Raw genomic sequence first — 17,090 nt, 5'->3', positions numbered from 1 at the left:
AAAGGCGACCCGCCGAGTCCAGGATCCGGTTCTCACTGTGGCTGACGAGGTGCTGGTGTTGGTTGCATGCTGCCGTCGCTGATGGCAAGTGAGGTCTAATGGAAAGCGAGGGCAGTGTGACATAAATGGCAGCTGCTGGATCAGGCCAAAGGAGGCCCCTTCTGGGCCAGCATCCAGCTCTCATGGTGGCTAACTGGATTTGGCTGCACGCTGCCATCACTGACGGCAAGTGAAGTCAGATGGAGAGTGAGGACAGCAAGATATAAATGGACGCCCGATATAAATCAGGCCCAAGAGGGCCCATCTAGGCCAGTATCCTGTCCTCAATGTGGCCAATTAGGTGCCAGCTAGGCCTAGGGATACATGCTGCCATCAGTGAGGGTAAGTGAGGTCTAATGGAAGGCGGTGTGTTATAAATGGCTGCAGGAAGCGTCTGGCTGCTGGGTCAGGCCGAACGGGGCCTACCTGGGTCAGCATAACCTGTCCTCACACAGGCCAACTAGGTGCCCCAATGGGCAGCCTTTAAGCAGGACCTGAGTTCAAACAGCGCTCTGCCTGCTTGTGATTCCCAATTAGTGGTATTCAGGGGCGTCCAGTGGCTAGTAGGCCATCAACATCCTTGTACTTAGGCATGGATTTGCCCAACCCCTTTTCAAGCCACCCCGGAAGCCCTGTGATGCCTGACTGCGGGATTCCCAGAGGCAACTGGCTGTCCCCTGTTGGAAGCAGCGAAGCTGGTCTGATCCAGCAGCACTCAGTCTAAAACGTAAGGTTTGACTCGGCATATGTAGGAAGGGTTGCAGCTCAGCATCTGTTGGCATGGAGGTCCCGGGTTCCATCTACGGCATCAAAACAGCCGGCCTGCTGGATCCGGCCAAAGGGGCCCCCTCTAGCCCAGCACCCTGTTCTCCCAGTGGCCAACCAGATGCCCAGTATGGGAAGCCCACCAACAACTGCAGGAGTCTCCCCTCCTGATTAGCCCTGCTTTTTTATCGCCATTTCCCACTGTTTTAAATTGCTGTTTTGCTGCATGCATATTGCTGCAGAGAGCCCTGGCATTTCAAGAGATGGTGCATGTATAAAAGCATTTGCAAACAAATCCAAACAGGAAATACGAATGAGAGCTGGGGGGGGGGCGCGAAAGAAGACGTTTTGTCAGAGAAATAAGAGACCCTCAGCTCCATGGCATTTTGGGGTTTTTTACCTGGGCACCCCAAGTCGAACGACTTGATCAACGATTTGACAGTAGCCAGGGACTCGGGGGGAGTTGGTGACGCGCGGCTGACGGAGACCCCCTGCCAGCGGCTGGTGGGATCCGCCTCGACTGTGTCCATCACCTCGATGGCTGGCCTGGAAGGAAGAGATGAGAGGAAGGTGAGAGGGAGGAATCCTCTCGATCTGCATGAGTCCCTGGTGGGGTGGATGTGAAACAGTCCTGGCCCTGGGATTTTGCCTGTGTTTGCCTGCATTTTAACCTCCTTCCCACTTCCTGGAATCATCGGTTTGTACAGTTGGAAGGGGTCCCCCAAAGGTCATCTAGCCCAACCCCCTCGCAATCCTGAAACAACGTGGTAAACAAATGTGCAGCTGTCCTTAGAAAGCTGCACGTCTCTGGATTTTGTGATTCAGTTCTTCAAAATGGGGTAAAAAAACCCAACGAGGTGTGGGGAACCTTTGGCCCTCCAGATCTTGCTGAACTAGAACTCCCATCACTGACATTGGCCATGCTTGCTGGAGCTGCTGGGAGTTGCAGCGCAGCAACATCAGGGCGCCAAAGGTTCCCCACTCGTGTGTCCGAGTGAAAACAGCATACAAAAATGCATTACGTGAGGGGGGAATTGCTTGCAAATACAAAAAGTTATTGGGAGAAATATTCCCTAAAAACGATGAAGCGTTTTCATGAGGATTTGGGGGGAAAAACGAACGCAGGAGTGAGGCAGAATGAACTGAAGGAGGAGGAAAAAAGACCAAAATTGACAAGATCCTTATACCAACACTGACCCGCTGTAAGGAGGACAAAGATAATGTAAAAGCAATGCAGAATAATGAGGACAGAGATAAAGTAAAAATGCTATAAAATAATGACAAAGATGACAGAAATAATGTAAAAGCGCTGTCGAATAACGCTAAGGATGACAAGAGATAATGCAAAAGCTAAGTATTATCATTATTTCTTGCAGGATTTCTCCCACAGCTTTATAATTTGCTGCCAGCAAAGGAACATTTACCGCCAAAGCAGGATTGGAGAGCCAAGGTCTACCTGCTTGATTATGCGACGGAAGAGAGTTCCAAAGGTTAGGAGGTGCCCGATTCCCACACTGTGGAGAATGGACTTCCTGATAAGAGGGCATCTCTGCAACTAGATCATTGCATGACAGGAAGGAGAGTCCACCACCTTCCAAGGGAGACCGTTCCACAGTTGAACAGCTCTTGCTGTCAGAAAGTTCTTCCTGCTGTTTAGTCAGAACTCCTTTCTTGGAACTTGGGTTTGGGTCCCCCCCCCCTCCAGAGCAGGAGAAAACAAGATTGCCCTGTATTTCAAGCGACAGCCCTTGAGATATTGGAAAGTGCATTTTACGCTATTTTCTAAGAGGTGCAGGAGCCAGGACCAGCTGTTCTGCCACCCTGTTACCCAAGCGACTTATCCAGGCTTAACATAACGAGAAGTATAATTATTATGGTACCCCTTGAAAACCAACGAACTTAGGGCCGTGCGGCCTTTTGGGGTGGTCAGTTTTTGAGACTCATGGCTGCAGTGGTTGCTTTGCTATTGATGCTTTTAAATTTGGCTCGCCACCTGCAATGCAATGACTCGCCATTTATGTGGATGCAGGAAAGGGGGGGGGATGACAACAGGCACAAGAGACGGATGAAAGACCATCAGATTCTGCGCTGAATGAGCTTCTCTTTTCTCCTCCGAGCCTCATGAGATCCATTCTTTTTTCCCTCCCCCTGGCACCCAGTCCATTCCCAAACAGCTGCGTGGCTTTGGCTGGGCTATTAATAGGCACTGAATACTTTGGTGGGGGGGAGATGTACATGGGAGGGGGTTCTCTCTCTCCCCCCCCCCTTTTGGCATCCCGGCCTTCTCTCTGCAGCACAAGAGCCCCTGGGAAGCAGGGGCAATGAACGGCAGGGCCAAGGTGGGGGAGCCTTGCTCACAGCTCAAGGGAGGCACTGTCTCCTGGTGAACACAGCCTGACCTGCCCCCTCACCAAGTGCCCGGATTTTGTGCCAAAGGGAAGGGGAGAGCGGTGAGAGGGGCAAAAAGTCCCCTGGGGACATATCACCCCAGTCCTGGCCTGATCCAATACAGGGTGTGGAAAGAACAGAGTTTAGGAAGAAGACACATCCACTTGGATTTTTTCAATTTCGCTTTTTAGCAGACTGGAGTGGTGTGCTTCCGGCTCCTGAATAAGAGGGGCAGCAGCTGGGCTGGGGTTTTTTTTAAAAAAAACAGGGCACAAAAGGCCAAGCAGAGGCCGGATTCTGCAGGAGGGCAGCAGAGCAGGGGAATGAGGACCGGGGGGGGGGGGGTTCCCAGCCAGCATTTGCCCCTTGGGGCTGGTGCACCAGACCAGAGGAGAAGGGGGCCTTGGGGGCCACAATGGCACGGGGTTTGCTCAGGTTGGAGAAGGCTTTGCTGTGACCCCAAAACCCTTTTACTGGGTGCGAAGGGCTACTGGGCATGAACACACAGGTGGCTATTCTGCATGCACCAGACCAGAGGAGAAGGGGGCCTTGGGGGCCACAATGGCACGGGGTTTGCTCAGGTGGGGAATGACAGAATTGTACCATTGAGAGGGACCCAACAGAAAATCCAGCCCAACCCCGTGATGATAAAATGAGGACCAAGTTGTTTTTAAGCATTTCCCGAGGAGGAGGCCGGCTAAACACCAATCTGCTACGATGGCCTTTGCTTTTCCAGATGTTTTGGACTCCAGCTCCCACCAACCCCAGCTGACACAGCCCTGTTTCGGACGACACCTCCTATTACCCCCAGCCCAAGTGGCCATGTCCGGACCTGGGGCGGATAGGAGTTGTGTGGACCAAAATATCTGGAGCTCATCAGGTTGGAGAAGGCTTTGCTGTGACCCCAAAACCCTTTTACTGGGTGCGAAGGGCTACTGGGCATGAACACACAGGTGGCTATTCTGCATGCATACTGCAAAAAAAGAGCAGGTGCTCACATAGAACAGAAGCTTCCCTCCAGCAGATGTGACAAATGGTCTGTCTATTCCAGGACCCCGTTTCCCACAGTGCCTTCTGGAAAACACAGAGACACGGGACTTGGAGGCAAGGCCTGCCTCTCACCGTTGCTCCCCAGCCAATGGTCTTCAGAGGTAGACTGCCTCAGGAGCTGGAGGCTTCACGTAAACAGCGGTGCAGTCTTACCACGCAGCTAGCCAGCATTACCTGTGTGGATGTGCTCGCCAGGTAGAAATCTACACACACACACACACAGACAGGAGATTCGCTGTGATCACATCTACGTTTAAGGAAGGCGCAGCGGGTATTTTAAACCGACAAAGGTACAGAGAGAAGAGGCAGAGAAGGACACCTGGCTGCCAGTCGCAGATTTATTTGCAGTTTTGTACAGGTCTGTTGAAATATTATTCTCCCTCCCTCTCTTACACACAGACATACATACACGTGGCTCAGCAAATTGTCGTCATTACCGGTTCAAGCATGTTTACAAGTATGGAAGTCAAGTGGTCCAATCACAGAGCATTCCTGAATTGCACGCCAGTGTCTGCAAGTGGGATCTGCCCCACGGCGGGTGCACTTCTGGGTGTCCCCACCACCTGTGAGAGGAGGTGGTGGGCCTCCAGGCTTGACCTCAGCGCCTCTGATCAAGCAAAGTGTCTGAAGTTTTTATGTGTGGCACAATCTCAACAGAGACCTGCTGGGATCCCAGTGGAGCCCACCACCCCAGTGCCTTCTGCAAAACTACACAAGGGCATGATGAGGGGTGCGAGGCTGGAAGTTTCCCTCCCCTTGCTGTTATTGATCTAGAGCATTTGCAACCTGCTCCTCAGCCCAAAAGCCGAGTGGCTTACATACAATCAAGGTGAGAGGATTCCCTGTCCGGCAGGCACACTGTCGCGGCACAAAAGGAAAATGCGACGGGAAGAGAAAAGGAAAGAAGCGAATCCAGGGTCAGTTCTTCAAGTGAAACAGCACTTCTTATAAGAAACCGGCTGGAAAGGAATTTCACAATATTCTACCTCCCAGGGACTTGTGGGAGGGGGTACAATGACAAGGCAGCGGGATGAAACAAGCCAAGGACCCCTGTGAAAATAGTAACGAGTGAAGACACTGTTCATCCATGCTCTTTCTTACATCTCTCGGGCTGGAGGGCTAAATGGCACCGATCCAGATTTGGCTCAGAGGCTGGCCGCTGCCGGCCCTCAAAAGTCTACTTGTGCAAATTTCTCAGCAACTGTTCTGCGAGAACGCAAAAACAGCACTTCAGGGCATTTCAGAATGAGCGTCGGTCATGCCACAGACTTCCCCTGAGTAAAGATTCTGAGGAGTAAAATAAAACAAAATGTGGACTTCTGATTGCCTCCACAAGGGATAGATGGGACCACCCTTCTGCCGGCTCTGTAGAGAGGACTCCCTGCAGGGTCGTGGGCTCCCGGGATCTTGGCGCTTTTGGTCTGGGGGGGGGGGAAGGAGCCATTTCCCGGGCTGAAACGTCAGCGATGCAAGCCCAACGTTTTCAAAGCATTCTTGTAATCCAAAAGGGTAGCTTCAAGTTGGAGAGAAAGAGACCCACAGCCCCCCCTGCAAGTCAGGAGAATTCAAGCAGCTTCCAAGTTTGCAAAGGGGGGGGGAAGAGAAGTGGGGGCGCAAGAAGACGGCTCTGTAGTGCAGCTACCGAGGGCATCCTCGCTCGACCCTCATTGCCACCTGCCCTTTCTTCTATCCTGCCTTCAGATCTCAGGGAAAGTAGCAGCAAGTGGTATGCAGAACAGCAAATGGGTTTCTGGGTTTCAAGTCGTGTGCTGCCACCTAGTGGCTGGTCCCTGTTGCTGGACATTGAGGAAGCATCCAGGCAGGTGAAGACCGCCGGGTGATGGATGGGCAACGCTCAGCCCCACCAAATGGACATTTGCTCCGTGCTCCGTGTGGACAGTTGCTGTGGCAAACCCAGAACAAAGAGGTATGTGCGGTGGCAGGTCGTTCTCAGCGGAGAACCTCAAGTGTGCAGATTACCGGCTCTTTCCCATGCCCAGAGCTGGGTTGTTTTTTAAAAAAACCTGAAGCATCAGATTGCAAAATTGAGGGCCTGCAGCAACCCCGAAACTTCAGCTTCTCACATATTGCTTCCACGTAGCCTTCAGAGAGAATAAATCTCCCCCTTTTAAAAGTTAGGTTTCAGAGAGGAAAAAAGAACAGAGAACACGTAGGAATGACGGTCTGGAGAAAATGCCAGGAAATCATTTTGTTTCAAGTGCTCAGATATTTCTTTCCCAGGTTAAAACCCAGTATTCTTCACCCATGTTTTCAAGGAGGAGTGTGGCGGTCCTGAACCCCTCGCATGGCTGTGTGTTTCATCCAGGGCCCGGCTAATTGACTGGGATCAGAGATCTGTGGAAAGAGAAAGGGAGACCAAAGGTGGGCTTTAAGGGGTGCTGACAGGAGGCAGAGTCCCCCAAAAATGGATGAATTGAATCCCCTCACACCTGAAAACGTATACTGAGCCAGGCCACTGGAGCATCAAGCTCACGCAGCATTGCCTCTATCGAGGATGGGATGCCAGTGGACTCCCTCCTTCCACCAGCCCCAGCCAGCATGCCCAATGGTCAGGGATGATGGGAACTGGAGTCCAACAATGTCCAGGAGGCCCACGCATTCTGCGTCCAGCTCCCATTGTCCCTGATGGTCAGACCCTGTTGCCTGACGGGAACTGGGAGTCGCCTGTGGCAAGGGGAATCATTCTCCAGGCGACCAGGCTGGGAAGTGCTTGCAAACTGGGGCGGGGGGGATGGTCTTCATCCCACAGCCCCTTTTCAGACCATTTATGGGAAATCAGAGGCAGGTGGGAGCAACGATTTGCTGCTGTTGACTAAGAACTTTGATCTTTGCAAGGGGGCCTGAGGCCCATTTTTCACCAGTTCACATGACCTACCATGCAGGGGGGTTGTATGGATTGCTGAGACAGAATACACACAACCTCCCTCCCTGAATTTTGAACATTTTTTAATTGTCAAGTTCCAGGCTCTCCTTGGAAAGGTTCTCATCACCACCTACAATGGTCAAGACTCCTGCCAAAATAAGATCCTTTGACTCTGCCCAGAGTTTTTAGGCCTTTATCCATTGGTGTTTAAAGGCCTAAAGGACTCAGACCCCAAATATCTTGATAGACGGCCTCTTTCCCTACAGACCCTCTTGGCAGAGGCGGCCCTCACGGTAGTTCCTCCACCCTCAGCGAGGCCTTCTCTGGGATGGCCCCCAAGCTGGGGAACTCCTTCCCCACAGAGGTGGCACCTTCGGGGAATGCCAAAGACATGCCTCTTTAGCTCTGGCTATTGACACGTGAGATGTCAGCTTATTTTTATGGCTGCGAGTTGTTTTAAATTGCTTTTAAGGCACCCCTGGGCCTTCGGGTGAAAGTTACATGACAAATATACCATATATACCCTCAAGTATAAGCCTACTTTTTCAGCACCAAAAATGTGCTGAAAAAGCCGCCCTCGGGTTATATTCGAGCGAGGCGGGCGGCGGCGGAGAAAGGCACAGGACCGGGGGTTCGGAGAAGCTCTGCGCCTCTCCATCCTATGCCTGCTCTGTGTGAGGTGGCGGGGAGGGAGAAGCAGTGAGGAAGGGATCCTTCCTCGCTGCTTCTCCCCCCACCCCGCCGCCGACATCTGGGAAACGCAGAGGATGGTATTTATTTTTATTTTTGAAATTTACCAGTAGCTGCTGCATTTCCCACCTTCGGCTTATACTCGAGTCAATACGTTTTCCCAGTTTTTTTGAGGTAAAATTAGGTGCCTCGGCTTATACTCGAGTATATATTAATAATAGTAAATAATAACCTACACCACTGTTGAACCCAATCACGCCTGCGGAACAAACCTCTTCTCCGCTCCAGACCGGCCCCTCCGAAACTGTCTCCTTACCCGGGAGGGCTGGCATCCGCCAAACCCCCAAGGCTAATGATCAAGAGGGAGACGGGGGGGTTAAACAAGGGGGCTCCCCTCTCCCCGCCCCCCGTTTTCGGGAGCGACCGTTAAAAACGAGAGCCCGGCAGCCTTCTCAAGCCTCTGCAAGACGGGATAGCCGCAACACACATGGAACGGGACGTGAGGGGGAGACACCAGCGGACGAGGGGGCTTTAGTACACACACAGAGCGCAAAGCTGGACTCTAGAAGAGAGAAAGGGAGGTTAAAAAAGCAACGAAAGCAAACAAATAAAAATAAAATTGTTAAAGCACAACACAGCCTTCGGGGCATGTGCAAAGAGCAAAAAAAATGTGGGAAGGAAGAGGGTTATTAGGGCTGGGAGCAGGCATGAGGGGTGGGGGTTTTTTTGCCCTTTGCACTGCCAGAGAACCTCTTACCTTCAGTTCATGTGCGCTTTGGAGTCCTTGGGGGGTTTGCGCTCTGTATCCTCTCCAGGAACAAAAGGGAATGTGATAGTGAAAGTGGCAGAGAGAAAAGGGGGCTGGTGTTGTTGTTGTTGTTGGAAAGAAGTCGGAAGGAAATCAAAGGGCAAGCACTCCAAGCTGGAAGGACAGGCAATTTGCTGCCTGGGGCGAAGGGCACAATGATGACCCCCCCCCCCGAGAGGCCGACAGGAGTAGTAGCTCAGTTTTTCCCTGACGCTGGTGGCAAGGCAGCATCCTCCAGTGCCTTCGAGGTGCCGGAGGCTGGTTTTGGGGGGCCAGGACAGGCTGTGTAGACTGAGGACCTCAGCCTTCCTTTACAAAAAGAGAAAGCAAGCGGCTAGTCCTTATGGATGGGCAGAGATATTCTTGAAAGCGCACCGAGCGGGTCAGAGGAAAGAAGGTTCAGAGCCTTCATACCTCTCTTCACTCCATAATTATGCAAATGATGCAAAATAAATTATGCAAATTTGCACCGCCAAGTCCGTCCGCAGAGCTGAAGTTTCCTTGGCTTTAAGAGGTCTAGCTGTATCGCTATCTGCGGAGGACAAATAACTGTCCCCTCCAACACACGCCCAGAGATGCAGTAGGCTGATGTGCCCCCACAAAAGGGGGGGGCAGACCCACTGCAACACGTAATGAATAATGTTACAGACTAAAAAAACTCAGCAGAATCAGGGTGGTTTCGGCGTTGCTGGCAATCAAATTTGCGATACGACAAGGAAGCTGGACAGAGGCGGGGAAAGGGGGGGAGAACACAGAGTAAAACAGACAGAGAGGCGGGTTGATAAAGCGAGACTCCTTCAACAAAAAACACGCCCTTTGGGAGAACCAGGTTAGGCTTGAGGGTTGTTGTTTTTTAGAGGGGCGGGGTTCCTCCCCGCTCATCTCATGCTTTCATGGACCCGGCAGGAAAAACAGTCCGTCTGCATCTCCTGACCTGGAAACACTGAAGAAGGAGCAGGTCTGAACAGGAGTGCCTCCAACTAGGGTTGATATTTTACACACTGCATTTCCGTTGTGTGTGCCTATCTGTGCGTGTGTGAAAGGGCAACAGGTTGCTTTCAGCTGCGGTTTTCTGCTTAGCAGCGACCCCTTCATTGCAAGGGGTTGGACTCGATGACCCTTGGGGCTCCTTTGAACGCTGCAATTCTATGACTCTAAGACCTGCTGGATCAAGCCAAAGGCCCAGGCCAGGGTTTTTCAAACTTGGGTCATCGGCTGTGGTTGGACTACAACTCCCATCGTCCCTAGCTAACAGGACCCGTGGTCAGGGGTGACGGGAGTTGTGGTCCCACAAAAGGCGGGGGGCCAAAGTTGAGAAACCCTGGCCTAGACAAACCGGAGCAAACAAGGGCTGAAGGCCGCAGCCCTCTTTTGTGCGTGCTCTTCAGAAACCTGCAATGAAGGATAGACTGCCTTCGATCCTGGAAGTTCCACGCAGCCAATCAGGCTGAACCACCACTGAAAAGACCTCACCTTCGCCTTCACAGAGCTGTCAGGTCCCCTTTCAACGCACCCCACCCCAGTAACACATTTGAATGAAATGTAGCTGACTCCCAAGGTAGAAAAGAGATAAGTCTCTCTTTCACACACACTCTCTAAAAACGTCAATTGCCAACATTCTGTCACATGCTGGTGTGACCAAGAAATCGCAGTTGAAGAACTGAAGATAAACCTGCCCTTCACCAGAGACCCCCCCTCCCCCGGGTTCCCTTAGGAGCAAGTTCCCCTTCACCGCCAGCAAAGGAAGAGGGTCCCCAGCTGACCCCTGGCTGCTGCTTGCTCTTCAAATTAACCAAATGAACAACCTTAAAAAAATGTGTTCCTGCAGGAAACGGAAGTTCGTCCTCAGGGTGTTTTGTATACTGGAAACCCTTGCTCACTTTTGCACGCATCCCAGTCGCCATAACCACGGGCATTTTGCTTGCATATGCGGGACGGGAGGAACAGGTGGGACTCCGGATCATGAGCAGAGACCCTCTGGACTGTGGAGCCCGTCAAACCATGGTTTAGTGTGAGGCGCATGAGAAGGAACAAGACGTGATTGGCGGGAAAGCTTTCTTTGTGTATCAGCTGAGCAGCCTCAACAAGCCTCTGGCTCACAAGAGCCCAAAGAGAATGTCCTCTTTGGGGGTCTAGGGAGGGTCTCCTCGTGAGCCGGAGGGGCAGCGGGGCTTTGCTGAGCAGGAAGGCTGCGCAGCCTCAACAAAACCCTCTTCAGGCTCTGGTGAGGGTCTCCTTGTGAACTGGGACTCTCCAGGGTGCTCCTCATTTCGAGGTCCCACTGCCAGGCTCCTGGCAGCCACATGTAAATGGGGAGTTGCCTGTATAGTTCATAAACAGTTCCTGGTTGGGACGACACGGGGAAGTGTGGTTCATTAAAAGCAGAAATTTCTACATTCCTCCTCTTGGCCAGGTGGGAGGCAGAAGGATGTGAAGGGAAGGAAAAAAGGAGTGTGGGAGGGTATTGTTAGGAGAATCTGCTTACTCAGAGTGTTTGTGCAGGAAAAACTCAGCCTTGGGGCAGTTTGATAGAGTGTAGGCACCCTGTTCTTGCTGCCGAAGCAGGCATGTGCTTTTCCCTATGAAAATGTGACTTAATTTCTAAAAAGGTAAAAGACCCCTGGACGGTTGAGTCCAAAGGCGACTATGGGGTTGCGACGCTCATCTCGCTTTCAGGCCGAGGGAGCTGGTGTTTGTCCACAGACAGCTTTCCGGGTCATGTGGCCAGCATGACTAAACCACTTCTGGCGCAATGGGACACCGTGACAGAAACCAGAGCGCACAGAAATGCCGTTTACCTTCCTGCCGCAGCAGTACCTGTTTATCTACTTGCACTGGTGTGCTTTTGAACTGCTGGGTTGGCAGGAGCCGGGACAGAGCAACGGGAGCTCACCCCGTCACACGGATTCGAACCACCGACCTTCTGATCGGCAAGCCCAAGAGGCTCGGTGGTTTAGACCACAGCGCCACCTGCATCCCTTCATTTCTACGCATGGGCAAAGCAAAGGCGAAGGAGATGCCTCTCTCTCTAAGCCCATGTAATGTACAGGCCTGGAAGTCTACCTTCGTTCTGCGCGAGTAAAAGCTGCCCTGAACATCCCCAACTGGCGCTGTTCATTGAAGTAAATTTAGAGCGTTGCTAGCCAAAGGGAAAGGCGATTCTCAAAGGGTCCCGGACGACATGCGATACATGGAAGACAGGCTCTTTGCATACAAAAAAAAAAAGGAAATGCAACGGAACCTGCTTGGAAAAGGGGACACACAGAGAAAGAGTGCGACAGCATGGACAGCGAAGGGAGTGCAAATTTCCCTGGGTGCCTGCGACCCCTACAAAGAGCCACTGGCCCTGTGCCCCACGCACCTTGTGCTCCCTCCCTGGGCCTCGTCCAGCTCCTTCTGCAGCCTGGCGCTCTTCTCCTCCTCCTCCAGCAGCCGGCGCTTCACCGTCCGCAGCTCCTGCTGGGCCTCACACTTGATGTCGTTGGCCACGACCACCGCCGTCTGCAGGTCGGCTTGGAAGCGGCGCCACTCAGCCGTGTCCTCCTGGAGTCGAAGGGGAGAGGAGAGGAGAGGAAGCGAGAGGTTGAGACTCGCCTGGCAAAAGTGGCCAGCACCGCAGGGAGGTCGGAGGGCGGCTGGCGTAAGTTCTTGCGGACACTGGCACAACAAGGCAGTCGCTCTCAGTTTGCATGGGAGGGAGGCAGCAGAAGGACACCCCCCCCCGGGGTTTGGAGCCTCTTCCCAGGCTTAGATTGTAAGCTCCTTCAGGCAGAGACCCTCCTCTTACTTATTCATTTAATGAAATTCAAACACCGCTTGATTGTTTTTTAAAAAAGCCTCAGAGGAGTTTAAAAATGATAAAGCATTAAAATAGAGACAAATTCACCGCACTACTTTAAAAACATAAAAGGTAAAGGTAAAGGGGCCCCTGACAGTTAAGTCCAATCGCAAAACGACTCTGGGGTAGCAGCGCTCATCTCGCTTTACAGGCCGAGGGAGCCGAAGTTTGTCCGCAGACAGTTTTTCTGGGTCATGTGGCCAGCATGACAAAGCTGCTTCTGGTGAACCAGAGCAGCACACGGAAACACCGTTTACCTTCCCACCTATTTATCTACTTGCACTTTGATGTGCTTTCGAACTGCTAGGTTGGCAGGAATTTGAACTGCCAACCTTCCGATCGGCAAGCCCAAGGTTTAGTGGTTTAGACCACAGCGCCACCCGTGTCCCTACTTTAAAACATACAAAAGTTAAAACGCTAAAACAGATTAAAATCACACTGACTTTCAAAGCATTTGGACAGGCTTGTTGAAACAGAAGTGTTTTTAGCAGGTGCTACGTTTTGGAAATGCGACAGCCGTATTGATGACGCCTGAGTTTGTTCTAAAGCTGGAGGCTTTTAAGCAGAGGTCGGATGGACACCTGCCGGGGTTCCAGTCCTTGTGGTTCTGAGTGAGGGATCCTTCCCTGCCCCACCTGGGGATGCTGTCAAGGACTGAACTCGGATCCTTCTGCACGCAAGGCAGGTGTCCTGCCACCGAGCTCCCTTCTCACCTTCATCTGCTTGTTCAGGGTCTTCAGCTGCCTTTCCAAATCCGTCTTCTGGACTTCCATTTTCAGTAGATTACCTGGGAACAGGGAAGGTAGGAAGAGTCTCCTGAGATAGGACAGAGAAGGTGGGGGCACCGCAGACGCTACCTAGGTAACACAGGGCAGGTACTTTATCCCAAGCCAGACCTCTGGGCCCATTAACTCAATATAATCAACACAGACTGGCACAGATTTCTACCCCCAAAACGGCTTGCAGTTTTAAAAGAATGCACAGCATGGAATAAAATACCCTTCTTCAGATTCCAAACACTAAAAAAAACTTGCTGATGCCCAGAACACCTTTGGCAGCGCAACCCTACATTTACTCAAAAGTTGAGTTTTACTATATACAGTGGGGCTTACTCCCCAATTAAGTGATCGTAACCCTAACCTAGCTAATTTGCTTCTGTCCCAGCTTGCAAAACAGCTTCGCCAGCAGGTGGCGATCTCGCACGCCAGCTGGCCCCAATCCAGCCATCATCTTATTATTTTATTACCTTTATATCCCCCCATTTTTCTCCAATGAGCTCACGACTGCGTGCACATTGTTCTCCTCCTCATGTAACCCCCCACAACAACCCTGTGAGGTAGGCTGGGCTTAGAGGCGCAGTGACTGGCCCAGAGTCACACCCACTGAGCTTCATGTCCAAGAGGGGATTTGAACCGTGGTTGCCCTAGTCTGAAATTCTGACCACTACACCAAGAACTGGCTCTTTTTGGACCCTGTTTCTGCCCCTGCAAAAGGCTTCTGCCATTCATCTTATCAGATATTTGTTGCTTGCAACAGCAGCCTGACGACATCCTTCACTTGTTGTTGCGGAGAGAGAAAGGCATGCTGTGCCTCCCTCTGCTCCATTCCCAAACAGGCAGCACTAACTTGAAATTTATTTCTTCATTGGAGGGTGGGATCCTTCCCCCTTCCTTGGTCCCACCTACCCTCCAAATCGCTGATGATCTGGTTGTCGTGCAGTTTGAGCGCCCGGTGTTGCTCCACCTGGTCTTCCAGCTCAAAGATGGTCTCCTTCAGGTTCTTGATCTCGGCCTCGTTCTCCGACGTCTTCTCCTGGAGCTTGAGGTTGGTTCGGCTGAGCTGGTCCGCCTGACGGTCGCACGTCTCCTTCAGCTGAGCACGCTCCTTCTCAATCTGGCCGGAGAAAGAGAAACGTGAGAGAAATCGCACCAGGATCCCTGCGTCGCAAAGGGCTGGACTAGATGACCCTTTGGGCCGCTTCCAACTCTACAATTCTACTATTGCACTGTGCGATGCTAAGATGCCACCGATAAGTGCAGGTGGAGAGCACACGGTGTTTAATTCCCCGGAGACCACCAGCTTCCATTTAAATTAATAATAATAATAATTGAGAAGAACAATATCCATGATGCCTGTCCCAATAAACTGGGTTTGCTGTCTTATTGGGGGGGGGGGGTCTAGCCACCTCCAGCTGCTCCTGGACAGGAACGGGTAGCCTGGCCGCAATAATCTCTTGCAACACCAGAACTCATGGGCATCCAGTGAAGCTGGAAGATTTGAGACATAAAAAAGGAAGTCCTTCGCTCAGTGCAGGAGATGAACCCCTGGAGGAGTGTGACAGAACCAGGCTGTGTTAGTGGAGCTGCAAAATCGTTTCCATGCCCTCATCTTGGGCCAGCAAGTTGCCAACCTCAGAAGACCGTGTGGAAGAGATTTGTGGTGAGGGTAGGGGACAGAAGCAGCTGTGGGCGGAGGGAACAGGATGTCCCGGGAGTTGTGCTGTCTTCTCACAATGTGAGAAAGAAGTTGCCAAGTCTTATAAAGCCCACTGACCACAACCCCGTCCTCCTGATTCACGTGGGCACCAATGATACTGCCAGACACGGCCTTCAAGGCGTTGGAAGCGACTATGGGGAAGGTAACCGAAGGGCCTTGGGACGCAGACGGTCTTTCCGTCGCTCCTTCCTGTCAAAGGCTGTGTCCCAGGAAGAGTGGGGGAAATACTGGAAGTCGTCAGGAAGGGTTTGGCTTCTTGGATCATGGTCTCCGCTTCCTTGAAGGAGGAGTTCTGGCAAGAGATGGGCTTGCACCTCACAGCGGTTGACAATAATGTGCTTGCTAAGAGTCTCGCGAACGTGATCAGGAGAGCTTTGAACTAAATCCGGAGGATGACAGGAGAACACCTGGTTCTGGAGATAATAGCATTACTGAGAAAGCCCACAGAAGTTAATGGGTCCACCAGTTTCAACTCTGAACAGAATGTAGGTGGTGACAACCCCAAATCTAAGTGGAAGGAAAGGATGAAACTTAGGATGTCTGTGGAATTGTTTTTTTTAAAAAAAACAAAACAAAACGTTGGCAGTAAAACCCCAGTTAAACGATTTTTAAATCGGCATCAGCTTCTCTGCAGATTTCCATACACTCCTCCCCACTTGCTGCGGTCATCGCCAACCTTGGCCAAAAACACACCTAGAGTTTCCACTTCTCTGTAAATCAGGTGGTGACTTTTGGCAGGGTATCCCGGCTCCCCCTGTCCCGGCAAAAGTTCTTCCCACGGGCCGCTCCCAAACTGTGGGAGGTGGGGTTTCCAAGCAGGGCAGCAGCGAAGGTTAATTGCAGGCTTGGGTTACGAGTGCGAGACTCGCCAAGAGAATTAACATGCACTCATCCATTGTGTTTTCCCCGCTTTCCCTGAGCAAAGCGAGAGCACCTGGTCTCTCTCGGAGAAAAAAACAACACCAAGCTGCTAATGAGGTCCATCTGTCTGGGACAGGAGGGGGGGAAAGTGCTGAAGGAGGAAATTGCTGCAACTGCGGTGAAAAGGGTCATTCAGCTAAATGTCCAAACAGCTGCAGTTCTGCAGGGAAGGGAGTTTGTTTCTCTGTGTTGCCCAGATTCTGGATATACAGGAGAGGCTTCAGACTCAATCAGGTCGCTGGTCAGCCTGTGTCTGTGTTGTTTGTACCAGGAGTGGCTAACTCGTGGCTCTCTGGGTGCTGTTGAACTGTGGAACTCCCTCCCACAGGAGGCAGTGATAGCCACCAGCTTGGATGGCATTAAGAGAAGAGGAGGTGGATTCATGGAGGTTAATGCTGTCAGGGTCTGCTAGCCACGAGGGCTTGGCTCTGCCTCCCTAATCAGGCAGTCTTGAATATTAGTAGCTGGAAACCACAGGAGGGGAAGAGGGCTCTTGGGCTTCCCACAGGCATCTGTTTGGGCATGAGGCTCTTAATCTCAGGGCTGTCGGTTCAAGCCCCATGTTGGGCAAAATATTCCTGCATTGCAGAGGGTGGGACTAGATGATCCTTGGGGTACCTTCCAACTCAACAGTTCTATTATTCTATGTAACTGAATCAAAACAGTGAAGATTTTACGAGCTGCGAAGGGGAAAGGGAGAAACCAAATAGAGCCGTTTGGCTCACGGCTCCACAAAGAGGGAGAGAACAGAGCGTGGCTATTTCACAGTAAATGCCCTGTGCGGAAACTGCCTCACAAGTATATAATACAGGGCAAGAGGGACCAAGCTACACACACTGTCCAGAACTTTCAGTATTCAGGAAGCAGTGAACCAGAGTCCTCCTTCCTTTCCCTGTTAGCATCAGAGCAGCTGACCTCTTGCAAATGGTGCAAATCTGCTACGAGAAAATGGGGTCCCGCTACGTAGCTGAGATAAACTCCAGAAAGCAACAGATCTAGTCCCTCTGAGGGAGCAGAAATCTCTCTGCACATGAGCTATGAAAGCCAGTATGCTGAGTGATCTGGATTAACATCTAACAGGGTTTGAGGGAAGGAACACCAAAAAGGTGATCCAGTCGACTTCTTCGCTCCTGCAAAGAAGCAAGTTAGAAAGGAAGGTTTCTGCGACCTCCAGGGCACAGTGCCTAGGAAAACCTTGTCTGATTACAAGA

The 17,090-nt window shown here is 51.7% G+C and overlaps 1 protein-coding gene across 3 annotated transcripts in view; it reads right to left on the bottom strand.

The window, feature by feature from the left end:
- SPECC1 (sperm antigen with calponin homology and coiled-coil domains 1) overlaps window positions 1-17,090 on the bottom strand; it is an 85,654-nt gene that overhangs the window by 26,242 nt on the left and 42,322 nt on the right. For 2 of the 3 annotated variants that reach the window (XM_035139104.2, XM_035139105.2), the window contains 4 exons: window positions 14,148-14,355; window positions 13,176-13,249; window positions 11,986-12,167; window positions 1,205-1,350 (listed from right to left, as the gene is read on the bottom strand). In XM_035139104.2, coding sequence (XP_034994995.1) covers window positions 1,205-1,350; window positions 11,986-12,167; window positions 13,176-13,249; window positions 14,148-14,355 — 610 coding nt within the window. The other variant, XM_035139106.2, reaches the window with a different exon arrangement.

The sequence above is a fragment of the Zootoca vivipara genome, chromosome 15 (genome assembly GCF_963506605.1).
Source record: "Zootoca vivipara chromosome 15, rZooViv1.1, whole genome shotgun sequence".
Taxonomy (NCBI): domain Eukaryota; kingdom Metazoa; phylum Chordata; class Lepidosauria; order Squamata; family Lacertidae; genus Zootoca; species Zootoca vivipara.
This window is presented reverse-complemented; position numbering and strand designations above follow the sequence as displayed.